At 49.5% G+C, this 14,108-nt stretch overlaps 2 protein-coding genes across 5 annotated transcripts; one reads left to right on the top strand and one right to left on the bottom strand.

The window, feature by feature from the left end:
* Positions 1–5,741: 5,741 nt before the first annotated feature.
* LOC123425417 lies at positions 5,742–7,016 on the bottom strand. Its single transcript, XM_045109116.1, has one exon. The coding sequence runs from the start codon at positions 7,014–7,016 to the stop codon at positions 5,742–5,744; it is 1,275 nt and encodes a 424-aa protein (XP_044965051.1).
* A 659-nt stretch (positions 7,017–7,675) lies between these two features.
* Positions 7,676–13,575, top strand: LOC123424847 (serine/threonine-protein kinase SAPK4-like). Of its 4 annotated transcripts, none has more exons than XM_045108545.1 (6): positions 7,676–7,887; positions 9,728–9,829; positions 9,934–9,987; positions 10,148–10,240; positions 10,417–10,509; positions 10,881–13,575. In XM_045108545.1, exons 2-6 carry the CDS (start codon positions 9,761–9,763, stop codon positions 10,956–10,958), a joined length of 387 nt encoding a protein of 128 aa, XP_044964480.1. In that variant the 5' UTR covers positions 7,676–7,887; positions 9,728–9,760; the 3' UTR covers positions 10,959–13,575. The 4 variants fall into 4 exon arrangements, with proteins under 4 accessions (XP_044964480.1, XP_044964479.1, XP_044964482.1 ...); XM_045108544.1 differs by having other exon boundaries at positions 7,967–9,829; XM_045108546.1 differs by lacking the exon at positions 7,676–7,887 and adding an exon at positions 7,895–9,451.
* The last annotated feature ends 533 nt before the right edge of the window (positions 13,576–14,108 follow it).

Below are 14,108 nucleotides of genomic sequence, written 5' to 3'. Positions count from 1 at the left end.
TGACATGAATCGAAGCCCTCTTTTCTACTAGTGCAAATCTCCATGGTTTACTGCTCTTGAGGGATTCTTTAGGGTAGAAAATGGGGAGAAAAGAAAGAGACGGGAGAGACGGGAGAAGAGAAAGGAAAGAGACACACGATCACGTGTGTTGTGTGGCTAGCGGCGTCCCTTGGCTCGCCGGTGTCAGAAGCGTCTCCATGCCGAACATGGGCTAGCCTGCCCCCCCTCTAAGAGCAACTCTAGCAGACCCCGCATCCCGCCCTGACTCGTAAAATAACCGCCAAAATGCGGGTCGGGGCGGAAAAACCAGCCCGATCAGACCCCGCATCCCGCCCCGGCGTGCAAAAATTTTTTGGGGGCATGGCAAAATCCCGACCCCAACCCGGGAAAACGCGGGTTTCCCCCTCGCGGCTGCGGTGCCCTTCATCCCACGCTTTATCCCACCAACCACCTCTCCTCTCCCCCATCGCGCGACAGTCGGCCGCCGCCCAAGATTCCGGCGACAGCAGCCGGCAGGAGCACGCCGGAAGGCCGCCACGCGCACGAGGCCTCCCCTCCCTTCACCCTGCGTCAGCGGGCCAGATTTGCAGATCTACGGCACTTCATCATGGGTCGCCGGATTTGGCTTTTTCCGGCCGTCGGTTGCTGCCCCAGGCGATGGAGTGGTCGGGGAGCCTCTCCCGCAGCCCAAGCAAGGGCGCGTCGCCGCATGTAGGCACGGGTTCGTCCGCCCGCCGCCGCCGAAGGTTTGTGGGCATGGACTCGTCCGACCGTCCACCGGGCTCGGCGCTCGCGCAGCGTCTTTGTGGCCCGTCGATGCCGCTCATAGAGTGCGATGACTGCCCCCGCCAAGTGTTGCAAATCTAAGTTTTACGGGCCGGGAGGAGCTGCGTCCGACCAGAACCCGCAGAAGCCGACCCGTAAAAAAAATATTCCGTGAATATGCTTTTTTACGGGTCCATTATGCGGGGTCTGCATCTGTGCCAGCCCGCGCCGGTCCGCAAAAACGGTTTTGCGCGAACTACAAACGTGTTTTACGGGCCGGCCCGATGCGAGGTCTGCTAGAGTTGCTCTAAGTCGTTGGTCCCCTTTATTCTTCCCTGCAGCTCCAACCCATCGAGAAGAGCGCTACCCCTGCCTCGGGTTCTTGTCCCTATCCTCGGGTTCTCCTCGGCTCGCCCCCCACCGCAGTCTTCTCCTTCTTCTTCATCCAAAATGCAAAGATGCGGTCACCCTGCTCTCCATGGAGACGCCCGATTTGGAACCACACGTTGTCGATGATCGCGTGTGGTTGCATGGATGATGAATAAAAGGAAGGCAAAGTGGAGCTGCTATCTGAGAGAGGAGGAGGAAGAGGAGGAGACGGCGGCGGCTACTAGGAGGGAGTAAAACTGAGAGGGGGAAGGCCATGTGCGTGTGTGCATTAGGTTTTCACCTGCCCAATCCCAGACCCAGCCACTCGCCGATGCTGTGGGTGCACAACCCACTCATTGCTTGTGGGCACCACAAACGAATGAGCCCACCAGTCATACAGTCTCAGCCGAAGCCTACGCACGAAAGAGATGAACGGTCAACCACCCGACAACACGGTGAAAGGAGCGACAGTAAATTAATCCTGGATGAAAAACATCACGATGCCTCTAGAATGGCAGGTAACACAACCACATTTATATGTTTGATTCCTCATCTCTACCTAGAAGCCTCTTCATCCTCTCTAGGTCGTCCCCACCGTAAACTTTGGGAACCAGATCCAAGCGGCCTGGGTCATGGCAACTGCGCGAGCGAGGGGAACTGCGTGGTTCGCCGAGGGACGCAAGAAAGAGTGCGCGCTGAAGGAGGTATACCATCCGGGTGCCCTCGTATCGTTTCTATATTTGGTCTCGATCCATGGCGTGTCGGTCAGTTCGGGCGTATAAGAACCAAATGAAGGGTCTGGAAGGGTGATATTTTTTGGGGCCATTTCTTTTTATGTCCCTAACTCGAACTACCAACTCAGATTTGCCCCAAATTTCGAAGCATGCTTAAATTTGTCCCTCTGCTGTCAAATGCACTTATAGAAATGCCCTTCCGTTCTATTACCATCCGGTCAAAGTACTTTTACCACTATCTCAACTTTTGTCGGACATTGATGCTCTTATCTCCTTATCTCACTAACATGTGGGTCCTACGCTAAAATATATAAGGAATAAACTCATTGTGTCACTCCTCTCTCACAATGCAAATTAAGATCCGGCCTATAACATAATTTTAGAGTTGTTAAACAGCGAAATAAATGTCATCATGTTATTCTACACATTTGTTTAGCCAAGTTACATATATGAAACATTTTAATCGGATCTACAGTTAACTAGTTATAAATTAAATCATTTCAACATGACATCTAGCAAATTTAATTAAACAACAACTTTAAACATTTCAAATATTTTTGAAAGTTGGATATTGTGAACCTACACAAAATCCTAAGCATTTTTCATTTATAAAGTTTTTTAAATCCGATGCACGGTTAAAAATATATTAGATGCATGATTTCAGGGACAAATCTGTCATTCTGTTATTCATTGGATAATAGACAATTCGTCTCAGCAAAAAAATAGCACATGGGCCGAAAGTGATGGGCACTGGATAGCTATTCAGCACCCAGGCGGGACATGGGGGTGTGGAGGCCCACCACAGGGCTGAGGGGGTTGGGCCGGCTCGGGGAAGCAGTTGGGCCTGGTGCAGTTGCGGCCTGCGGTCAGGTGGCCCACGCGCAGCCTGGTGAACGCGGCTTTGGGGCAGACGACCGCTCGATGCAGCACTGCTACATCTCGCTACAGAAGACGACAGCGGCGGAGATCTTGACGTCGCGGCACTGGGGATGAGCGAGGCGGCAGGACGAGCAACCGGCGGCGGCGCAATTCCTACACGGGGCGAGGACGGACTCGGGGCAAGCTCCATGGCGAACGCGAGGGTTGGCGCGCGAGCGACGCTGGCATGAAGGAGCGGGAGGCCGGGGCGCCATGAGAGAAAGCAGCTCTCCGGTGGTCTGGCGAGGCGAGGCAGGGCGCGGCGCCGCTGCTCGGGCGACGGGGTGCTCGCGGGCGAGGACGAAGAGCGTGGTTGCGGGGGCTCTCGATCGGGGCCCAGAATGACTTCTCGGGGCCGGATCTGGGCCTGGTAGGGCCAACGGCGTTGGTGGAGGCCGGGTCGACAGGGAGGCCACGTGGCGACGCTAGAATGGTCGCGTGCAGCGGCTTGCTGCGGCAGAGCTCGATAGGGCTGGCCAAGTGGCAGACAGGGGCTAGCGATGGCGGATTTGGAGGGGATTGTGGCGGCTAGTGGCTGGGTGGCACCGAAAACGAGGAGGAGGGGGTCAGGGGCAAAATTGATAAATTTAACTAAGGATTCAAAGAATTTCATAAACTAAATTACGTTTGAAAAAATTTCACCCAGCTGATCCTTTTGTGTGGCCAAGACAGTCAGGCGTCACACTACACTGTGTGACGTCTTTGTCTTAGGCGCCACACAGTATAGTGTGGCGCATATGCCTTATGCGTCACACTAGGTCTCAAGCGCCACACAACGTAGTGTCGGACGTCACACAGTGTAGTGTGGCGTCTAAGACAAAGACGTCATACAAAAAGGTCAGCTGGATGAATTTTTTTCAAACGTAGTACAGTTTGTGAAATCCTTTGACTTCTAGATCAAATTTGTCAATTTTGACGGGGTCAGGAGCCAAATGTGCACGGAGGACCTTCCTTTTATAACTAGGGGCTAGGGTTTTGAGGGTTTGGGGTGTTTTTTTACCCTATGATCGCCGCGATACGATGGCTCCGATCGAAGGGAAGGCTAGTGGTTGTGTAGGAGTGGTTGGGCCAAGAGGAGAGGGAAGTTTGCGGCCCGACAACGTTTTAAACACCGAAAACATCCGACCAATAAACCGACTATAGTGCTGCTATACATTTAACGGTTCGGTTAAGGGACTTCGACTTCGACGAAATTTGGCAGGCGGTCAACGTACAATAAAATAAGACCGCACGCCAACTTTCAAGGCAATTCGAGAAAGTTTCATACACAGTTTTCAAAAAAATAATATTATGACGATGTCGCGGGCGTGTGCGTGTGTGGTTGGTCTCTAAACGGACGACGACAAAAAAAAGAGAATCGGCAACTAACATTGGATGGAAGTTTTGAAAAATGACGGCAATTAGTGCCGATGCAATGGGAATGATGCGATTATGAATGCGACAACCTATTAAATCACACGGCAACAATGTAATGAAAAGGAATCTTCTGGAGTGTCGCTTCCGGGCTGTTACACCAAGCTAGAAAAAAGAAAAAATAGTACACACTTTCTCCCACTCCTCTCTTTGACTTACTAGTGGGCCCAACCAAAATAAATATAAATAAAAAACTTTCTTTCTCATAATATCTCCCTCCCTGACATGTGGGCCAAGGGACCCAGCGTTAGGGCTAACACTGGTCCACGCAGGAACTCATCCCCGGTCCTGAATGGTTGCGCTCGTTGGTGGCTCGCCCTCAGCTCAGAGAATGTGTCCGGAGTCGGAGGGCGCGAGGCGCAGGGAAGCTACGGGAGGCACTCCAAGCACACTGGGGCGCGTCAGGTGTAGGTTGGCACGTGCACGACCTATCTAGTCGAACTCGGTCATGGAGGCCGACTTCGGGCAAGGTGCTTCGGGCATGAAATCGAGTAGGAGAAGAGGGGATTCGGGTCGTAAGGTCATGAAGAAGACGACAGGGTGGTCGGGGTGTTCTACAGTTGGTCGGAGCGGTCGAATTTAGGAGACGAAGAGTGATGGTCGTCGTGTAGGTTAGGGTTCTGAGCATCTATGTGCAGCCCCCTCCCAAATTAACCATGTGGGGCGGAAGATAGGCGACTAGCGATTCAATTGGACATGGTCTTCAGGCTCGAGCTGGTGCCGAGCAATGGTGCCCTCCGTGCAAGCCGCAACCTAAACCAGGGCAAGGGAGCAGCGATTCACCTTGAGGAATTTAGCAAGAGGAGAGAGGAGAGAGAGAGAGAGCGCATACGAGAGAGAGAGAGGTTGAAGGGGGGTCAAAGTTGTGAGCACCTCACCCCGGTGAGCCCCGGCGGCCATCGTACGTGTGAGAGAGAGAGAACCAGTGAGGAAGAGAGTGCTTTTTCCTTCTATTTTTGTGGGACCCACATGTTAGTGAGATAAGGAGGCAAAGGCAAAATGTCCAGCAAACTTTGAGATAGCTGTCAAAGCACGTTGATCGGACGATAGTGGGAAAGGGCATTTTTATAAGTGCACCTAACGGCAGAGTGGTAAAAGACCTTTTTTTTTTACTATACACCAACCAGGCGGGCGTTTCGGGAAGAAGTAGTGGGTCCTGCTGTAGGTACTCTCTAAGATTCAAGACCAAGACCTCTGTCCCAATTCAGCAATGCTACACATACATAAGTTTACATAGGTTTTACAAAGAGGTGGATTTTGATTGAAAGAATCCTAGTCAGCGTGTAACCTTGTGTAACTCTTTGTATGTCTAGCATTTTTGCTCCCAATTGAATCATCTTATGTTTGAAACAAAAACAAACCGCAAAAGGAAAAACAGAGAACTATAAGAGGAAACAAACTGAGAATTACAAGTAGTAGAATAAACTTGCAGCATTCTCTTTAGAAATTTCTGGCGTGTACATATAGTAAAACCCAGATCACGAACCACCACCATTACTAACGAACTAGATGATTTTTTGGTACAAAAGGAAGAACTCCAAACTAATTATCTAAAGGAAAACTTATCTCTGTGAGATTTGGTGTAATCCATATGGGGGCCGGACAGTTGGACCAAAGCTGAGGAGACACAAGTTCCTCCCTGCTGTTATTATCCAAGTTGAGGATTCCCAGATCACGGCGCTTATTCTGAAGTCCCATTGTCCAAATTTTGTTATCGTCAGTAAAGTAGGCATGGTTCGCCTTGAGAGCTGGGTATTCTTCAGTACTAAGACAAAGTGACTGATTATGCCCAAGAAACAAGGCATGGCCGTGCAAGCAACTGGTTGGCTCGAGTACGTTCATTGCGGCATCAACTTTATATACTCTAATTTTGCGGGTAATCCAAAACACAGTTGTATTGGGCGTAGATTCTAAATCATAATAGTTAAATTTTCTCCAAACCTGCAGAAGGTCACCGCATGGAGCTTGTATGATATACGTACTAAGATATCTTAAAGTCATTGGTTCCTCCATAATCATCTTCATGGTGGCCACAGGTGCATGGCTTGTAAGATGGAAGCCATGGATTTGTCCCTTGAAAGTCACTGCATACATGACGCCGTCCTTATACATGCAGTCGGCATAGGATGTGTGAGGTGGCATTGGCAACCAGGTCCAGCTGTCAGCCCCTACCCTTGCAACGGAGAGCTGGCAAGACGGGTTGTGAATTAGCACCACAATGTATCCTTCTCCTCCTCCTCCTCCTCCTCCTTGTGAGGATGATGCATCATCAGAAAGAGAAAACACAAAAGCCTTGTGATGGAGTTGGTGCCGCAGCTCGCTAAGAGGACGGTCTGATGGCGGCTCGAGAACATGATTTGAGTATCTATACATGCGGAGGACGCCAGAGCCATCGTATATGGGTTTCACCTGCTTGATGGTGATCACCGACGGCAGGGCAATCTGTTGACCGGTGATGGGATTGAGAAGGTGCATCTCGGACTTGTCATCGACCGTAACCAGCAAGCCCTGAGGGGAGGAGCCAATCAGAGTTCTGGTGCGGATAGGCGGGTCCGGGAGAGCTAGCCTGTACACCTTCTTCTCCACGAGGCTGTAGAGACGCGCGGTGTTCTCGGCGTCGGACTCAGAGGTGTAGAACAGACATGGCGTCTGGGAGTGCTTGTACAGCCCGTGGTTGCGCAGGGTTTGGTAGGCGGAGCGCCAGGAGGCGCACACGGAGCCGGCACGCACCAGGTCGGGGATTTCGAACGTGGTGAAGATGTCCATCAAGATGTCCTGCGGCAGATCCGGCGTCGTCTGGATCCTCCCGTCCTCCATCGCCAAGGGGAGACGTACGGTTCCTTTCTTGGCAGTAGTATATATCTCCCCTAGTAATAAAGCGCGAAGCGCTTCTGCCGTCCGTCGTGGCAATTTTGCAGAAAACCCTCTATGTTTATTGGTATTCAACCCGCAGTCCTCTGATAAGTTAATCAAATCGTTACAGGCAAGAGAAAAGAAAAAAAAACGCACGGTGACCTTGCCTTGCATCTCCACCTCCGACGCATCTCCACCTATCGCGCGCCACCGGCCCCCGCCGCAGTCCCCATCCCCGCCACATGCCGCCGCAACCGTCCCCTGCCGGACCCCGCTGCAGCCGGCCCATGCCGCGGGGGGAGAGGCTTTCCCGTCCGTCTGCCCCTCCTAGGGCCCGATGCACCCGAGGTCGCGAGCCGCCGCCCCCGCCGTCGCCGTCATCGGGAGGACGATACCGCCGACGGTCCCCGCCGCCCTTGCCGCCGCCCTCCCCGCGGCCGCACCACCACCACCAGCGCCGGGCCCGCGACCCGCTGCCCCCGCCAAGGCGCAGCAGCCCCGAACGGCCGCCGCCCTCGCGCCGATTGGATGAGAAGCCCCTCCCGCCGCCAGCGGCCGCGCTCGTCGCCTGCGCCGAGCGGCGCTGGCGCACCGACGTGCTCCTCGAGGCCGGCCGCCTGGCCGCCCACGACGTGGTCGCGCAGGGCGTCCTCCCCGAGCACGTTCAGCACGCCCGGGAAGACCCCCAGCCCCAAACAGCACCACGTTCTCCACGCCAGGGACGACCCCAAGCACCTCAACCCCATCCCCAGCCCCCGCCCCGAGATCTCCGCCCCCGCCGGCTACGCGATTGGAACTGAACTTCAAGTGACAGGTGAAATGGAGGCTCCGCAAAGTAAGTAGGAATCTGAACCTCCGATTTACAAGCATTTGCTCGCTGTTCTGGTAGTTCTTATCTAAATCATGCATGCCAGGCAATCTTTTAATCCTGAGCTGAATAATTACGTCCAAAGATAGGTTCCATCGAGGAATTGAGAACCTGATGTACCACATTGTGTGCAATACCATTTAGCATCCTGGATATATGATAAACAGATGGCTGCAACTGAATGGAGATGGAGAAAAATTCTGCTAGCGAGCGCCTGACTGTCCAATGTACATCGTCAGAGTCGAGTCTTCTACTTGCAGCAGCTTTGGCTAGAGGCAAACACTCAGTGAGAAAAGTGGCTTGCTTGAGCTGAAATATCCGTGCTGACTGAAGAAAGGAATTAATAATAGGAGTCGATGCCTAAATCTGAATCTGCTGTCCAAATTTTCCATCTGGAATATCTATAAACTCAGAGAGCCAATGAGCATGGACATGGTGATCAACATCCCGAGAGCGAGCAAATGCTTTTAAACAATGAGGAAGCAATGCTAAAGCAAGATGCCGAGGAGCAGGTGGAGAATGAGCAGTTGCTACCTCATCCTGCTACAGACGTTAATCACCGGATTAAGGAGGAGCAAATGCTTCTAGATGATGTTACAGTTGTGCATGACTTGGATTATTGTGATCTGAATAGATCCGACGGTGTTTGTTGTTTTTGTTGATATAGGCCAAGGCAAATGACTACCGTTCTAGGATCTCTGGCAGCTAGGAGGACGCAAGATGCTGATGGCAGCAGCAGCCTCAACTATAATAGGAAAAAGAAGCGAAGAAAGAATAATTTTCCATCTAATGCTGACTTGAATGGGAAAGAAATATTTGATGATAATGTCACTAATGTTGACAGGCAATCGGTTCCATCTGATGTATTTGGCAAAGTAGACATCCAAGAGGAAGCTAAAACTCTAGATATAGGTGATCGGGACAATATCAGTGCAGAAGTTACAGATACTGTTGGTCAGAATCAACCTTGTTATTATGTGAAGCTTTCTTTCCCTGATGCAGTTTTTTCGATTTTGAGAAGTTGAGGGATGCTAATCTGTTTGCAATTGGTCAGATCTGGGCCCTTTTTGATAACCTTGATGGCATGCCAAGATATTATGCTAAAATAAAAGGTTTTGATGCCTCCAACTTTAAAGTTCATCTCACTTGGCTGGAGCGCATTGCAATGAATGAAGCAGAGGAGAAATGGTCTGATGAAGAACTGCCCGTTGCTTGTGCAAGCTTTAGCTTAGGAACAACAGATATATCGCAAGACAGACTCATGTTTTTAAATATTGTTTCATGGAAGGCAAACGGAGGAAATATGAAGTACATCCCAGTAAGGGTGTGGTATAGGCTCTTTATAAGGGATAGAACATGCAGTGGGGACCAGATGCAGATAATCATAGATCCTATGAATATGAAGTCGTGAAAGTCCTGTCAATTTTTTCAGTTAGTGCTGGCGTTACTGTTGTCCCATTAGTCAGGATTGAAGGCTTTGTCAGTTTATTTGCGACCGTTAAGGAGAAATCTGACATTGTGGTGGCACCAAGTGAGCTACTTCCTTTTTCTCACCGTGTTCCGTTTTATAGGACAAATGGGAATGAAAAAGTGGCAACAGCAATGCCAAGGTGTTGTCATGCCACGTTCCCTTTGTGTTTAATCTGCTGCACTGCTACTGGACGGGAACATTTTTTCATTAGAGTCTAGACGGTGGCGTGGATAACTGTCGGGGCAAAAATTTCGATTATTCTGCACTACTTCGGCACCAAGGTGTTTCCTTTCCTATGTGAAACTGACAATCGCGAGTGCTTGAAAAATTCGACAGGTGATCCTCACACCGACGCATCTTGCAATTGTGATGGAGTACGCGGCCGGCGGCGAGCTCTTTGATCGAATAGTTGATCGTGGGCGGTTCAGCGAGGACGAGGTCACGATTTACAACCCTTCTTTCTATCTTCTTTGCCCAGCACAAGTTCGAAATCCAGAGTGAAATTTACTGTTGAGCGTTCTCCCCCCCTCTGATTGCTGCAGGCCACATATTTCTTCCAGCAGCTGATCTGCGGCGTAAGCTACTGCCATCACATGGTATGGAGAAGCAATAAATTACTCTCATACTAGCTGGACATCAAGCAAGTTACAGTTCACATCTTTCTTTGAGTAGAAGGTCCCAACGCTGATTTTTCAAATAAATGTGAGTGGGACCTGAAAATATGTTAAATGTTGCAATCACTTTACTGCTTGCCAGCAAATATGCCATAGGAATTTGAAGCTAGAGAATGTTCTCTTGGATGGCAGCCCAGCTCCGCGGTTCAAGATATGCGATTTTGGGTACTCCAAGGTTGGTTGTCGAATCTCATTATAGTTTCTTTTTCCTGAGCAATTTTTGTTAACAACAAATCTGATAGGAGTGTGGGCACATGCACTATAAATCCTGTCATGTTTCTGCAAGTCTGCATAAGAATAATTGGTTGCTGTTTACTGCTAATCATTGTACCCTTTGCCATTTTGTGAAAGTCATCGGTACTACATTCAAGGCCCAAGTCTGCAGTGGGTACACCAGCATACATTGCACTGGACGTTCTTTGTCGCCAGGAATATGATGGGAAGGTGACCTAAAAGAAACCCTTCTTTATATATGATGTGCGTTTTTATGTTTCTGAAATTTGTAAGCACATCTTCTGAGAGCACACCCCTTATGTTCTTCGTCTTGGCATTGTGTATGGATAGATTCACTCATCTTGCTACAACCATGACATGCACAAAAATACATGATGCAGACATGCTGCATTACTTAAAAGAATGAGTTGCCACGCAAAACAAACCTGAAAGTGTTGTTTGGTTGAGCACCATATTTGGGAGTAGAAGTTGTACTAACTCTTTAGGTGATGTTGACTGAAGTTCTACATGAAAAATTATACAAGACCGTGATAGGATATGGTACAGGATGTGCTTGAGTTTATGGTTTTGATTTTTTGTAGGAAGTTGAATCTAACAGCCCACAGTTTTGTTTCTTGATTATGGAAGTTGAATTCGATTCAACATTAATATCAATGTGAGGAAGGGACTTGGATCATGGACGATGGCTGTTTTGGGAATAGGAAGGCCGTGGCGGAGGAAAAGAAGGTCTTGCCGGAGGGGTTCCGGCTGGAGAGGCATGTAACGGAGGAGTTGAATATTGCGTATGCATACCATGAATTTACCAGCCTGGAGAATGGAGAGATCTTCAAATGGTTCGATTCCCATATGGATCACAAGATTTGAAGGCGCATCATTTCTAGATGGCCAGCTTGATGTCGGATTCATGGAGTGTTGCTGGTTTTGAGAGGATGCACCATTATGATTCATCGGAGGTGGACAGAAAGCAGTATATTCTTATCTTCAAAGCTTATAGTTTAACATACCCAATTATGAAATACGATCTCTCATAGTGTCATGATTTCCTTTGCTATTGTGTTCACTGCCGTATTGGTGTCACACGCAAATGGCTGAACTGCCCTCATTGTTGTTACTGTTGTAACTCATCCCACAGAAATTAAAACTTTAAAAGAAACTCCTTCCGTCTAAAAATAGATGTCTAACATTTAACATTATAATTAACATTTATTAAAATTAATGCTGCATAATGGCAAAACAAGTAGGGTTTGTATTTTTTTTCTAGCCCGGTGCAACGTACGGGCATTTGTACTAGTATAAATAAAGGTTTAATTGACGGAGAAGAGCACGGAGATTGCAGGCAGGCTTGTAATAGTAGATCAGCAGCCGAGGGTGAAGCAGCAAATAGATCTGAATTAATCCAGGCCTTGTAGAATCGGACTTCCAGCCAAGGGTGCTGTTTAAATTATGGATCGCTGGGAACAAACATAAGGAAACATCGATCCCAGCAGGGAGTCCTCCTATTCAGCGCCAAGATTTTTTTTTCTTTCAAACAAGAGCACGGAGATTGCAGGCAGGCAGGCTTGTACATCAATAATAATGCTAAACATACGGACAACTTGTTACAGACTTTTACAGAACGGCAACGTGTCCTAATTTAATTGCCCCCCTGATTTTCACTAGTGGGGCCGCCACCCTTAATCAATTTTCCAACGAATCATATCCACCGAGCCCGTAAACCCTCCATAGACGTCCGTATGTGTAGCATTACTCCTTGTACATCAGCAGCCGAGGGTGAAGCATGCAGCAAATAACTACGTACTACGCCTTGATCTGAATTACTCCAACAGAAACCACGGCTCGAGCTGGGAACAAACATAAACAAAAGGGTGTGACTATATCACATCTAGATGTGAGATAATATCTTACATCTAATATGATGTTCACTCCCTTTCTCTCGTTTTCAACTTCGTTACCTCGGGCCTATTTTTTTGTGTGCTTCTTTGTTTTGGTTGATATTAGTTCGCGTCAGTACACTGTTAGTGTTAGGCTTATACGAGTGCAACGCAGGTACGAGTGTGCATATAGTCTCTATTATTAAAGGGGATCAACCGTCATGATGGTTGGACCACGACAGACCCCCTCCTACCGCTAGCCTTTCCATCGATTTTTTTGATTTTTTTTCAACCCTCCATAAACCAGGCGATTAATCTCTGCTAAATCAACCGGTTCGACCTGTTATGATCCCCACCTTCCTCGTTCGATGCCCGCAGCCCGCCTCTCTTCCACCACTCGTAAAAACAACCCATCCTCCACGCGACCCCGTCTCCACTCGAAACAAAGAAAAACTGTCAAAGTACACACGTCCCACGTCTCGCCTCTCCCCAACCCCTCGCTCCCATCTGTTCTCGTTGCCTTCGATCCCGTATGGATCTAGGGGAGGAGGAGGAGCATGACTCCGATCTCGTATGGATCTAGGGGAGGAGGATGTTCTTGCTGCATGTGATCCCATATGGATCTAGGGGAGGAGGATGCCTCCAATCCTGTGTCTACCGCCCGCCGTGAAAGAGGGAGAGCTAGGAGAGAGGGAGGAGCGCAGCGACGGTGCGGGGCTAATTGCCCACAAAGAAAGAGGCGGCCATGGTTCCGGCGCATGGTGCCGTGGTTGGGAGGCGATGCTCCTCCCCCTCAGCAAATCGCCATGGATCTTCCCTTCTCTCCCTCCCCGACTCATGGTGGATCTTGTGCTTCTAGAGCACTCATCTTCCTTCCCTGGCCGCCATGGATCTCGACAACCGTCGCCGGAGGAAACCTAACATCCCCAACCTCGGCGGGCTGGCCAACCGATAGGCCTAGGTCCTCGCCATGGCCCCCGATCTGTCTGCGTGGAGGACGGACGAAGGCGACTGAGGCCTGAGTGTTCCGGCCAACTGACCAAGGGTTTCGTGCTCGACTCCGTGGACGCACCGGTCTTGACGCTATTGCGTTTCCCTTGTCCTAGGACGCCACTTCTCATGGGGGTGCATCGGATGTTGTACCAACGTCTGCCTCGCCGAACGACGGCATGCCCCATCGCTTCATATGTTGCTTGCCGTCACATTCTGGACAAGGTTAATAAACTACTGTTGAAGCTTCTCCTGTTCCTTATTTTATCTCTATTTGTGTTGACATAGCTCTAGAATTTATTTATGCACATGTATGTGGCAAATAACACGACCAAGTAGATGCCTGTGTTTTTGTTGTTCATGCTGGCGATAAATATCCCTGGTATTTATTCATGAAATGTTTGCAATTTCGTTGCGTAGCTGTCTACCTGTTCAGACTTCATGTGTGTGATTATCCTTCGGTTCTCTTCAGCCTTCCATCCATTGTCTACCAGTTCAGGCAATATATAGAGATGTGTAAAGACGGCAATCTAATAATGCATAGATAATACCACATATTCACCCTTTATGCTCGGAAGTAGGGGGTCCAGTCATATTTGTGCAATGGGCTAAAACCCCCTTTCAAAAAGAGAAGGTCAACCCTCCTGGAGACTGCATTGACGACTGTGTCGGGAACCGGGATTTCTCTCGCTGACTCTTCATGGATGAATGGTGTGGGTGCTTTGACCTGTTGCAGCCCCTCCTACACTCACTCCTCCATCCCCTCTCCCTCTAAAAAGCAGCGGCCTCAACCAGGAGACAGCACCGCTGGATCTCTCATTTGTCATACGCAGAGAGGAGGTAATGTGCGGAGTATTGCCCTGCTCGGGGTGGTGTTGTGGCGACACATCAAGCGTATGAAAAGTACAGGTAATGAGGGTGCGGATGCTACTAGAAGCCAAATTACTT

Source organism: Hordeum vulgare, chromosome 2H, assembly GCF_904849725.1.
Source record: "Hordeum vulgare subsp. vulgare chromosome 2H, MorexV3_pseudomolecules_assembly, whole genome shotgun sequence".
NCBI classification, from domain to species: Eukaryota; Viridiplantae; Streptophyta; class Magnoliopsida; order Poales; family Poaceae; genus Hordeum; species Hordeum vulgare.
The sequence above is the reverse complement of the archived record's forward strand: the minus strand, read 5'-3'. Positions and strand labels throughout refer to the sequence as shown.

What these genes read in the sequence shown, in the direction of transcription:
- LOC123425417 (XM_045109116.1), bottom strand. Translation starts at nt 7,016, where the DNA reads ATGGAGGACGGGAGGATCCAGACGACGCCGGATCTGCCGCAGGACATC.
- LOC123424847 (XM_045108545.1), top strand. Translation starts at nt 9,761, where the DNA reads ATGGAGTACGCGGCCGGCGGCGAGCTCTTTGATCGAATAGTTGATCGT. An exon ending in GCGATTTTGGGTACTCCAAG is followed by an intron (nt 10,241 to 10,416) that starts GTTGGTTGTCGA and finishes ATTTTGTGAAAG; the next exon opens with TCATCGGTACTACATTCAAG. An exon ending in GCCAGGAATATGATGGGAAG is followed by an intron (nt 10,510 to 10,880) that starts GTGACCTAAAAG and finishes GATTTTTTGTAG; the next exon opens with GAAGTTGAATCTAACAGCCC.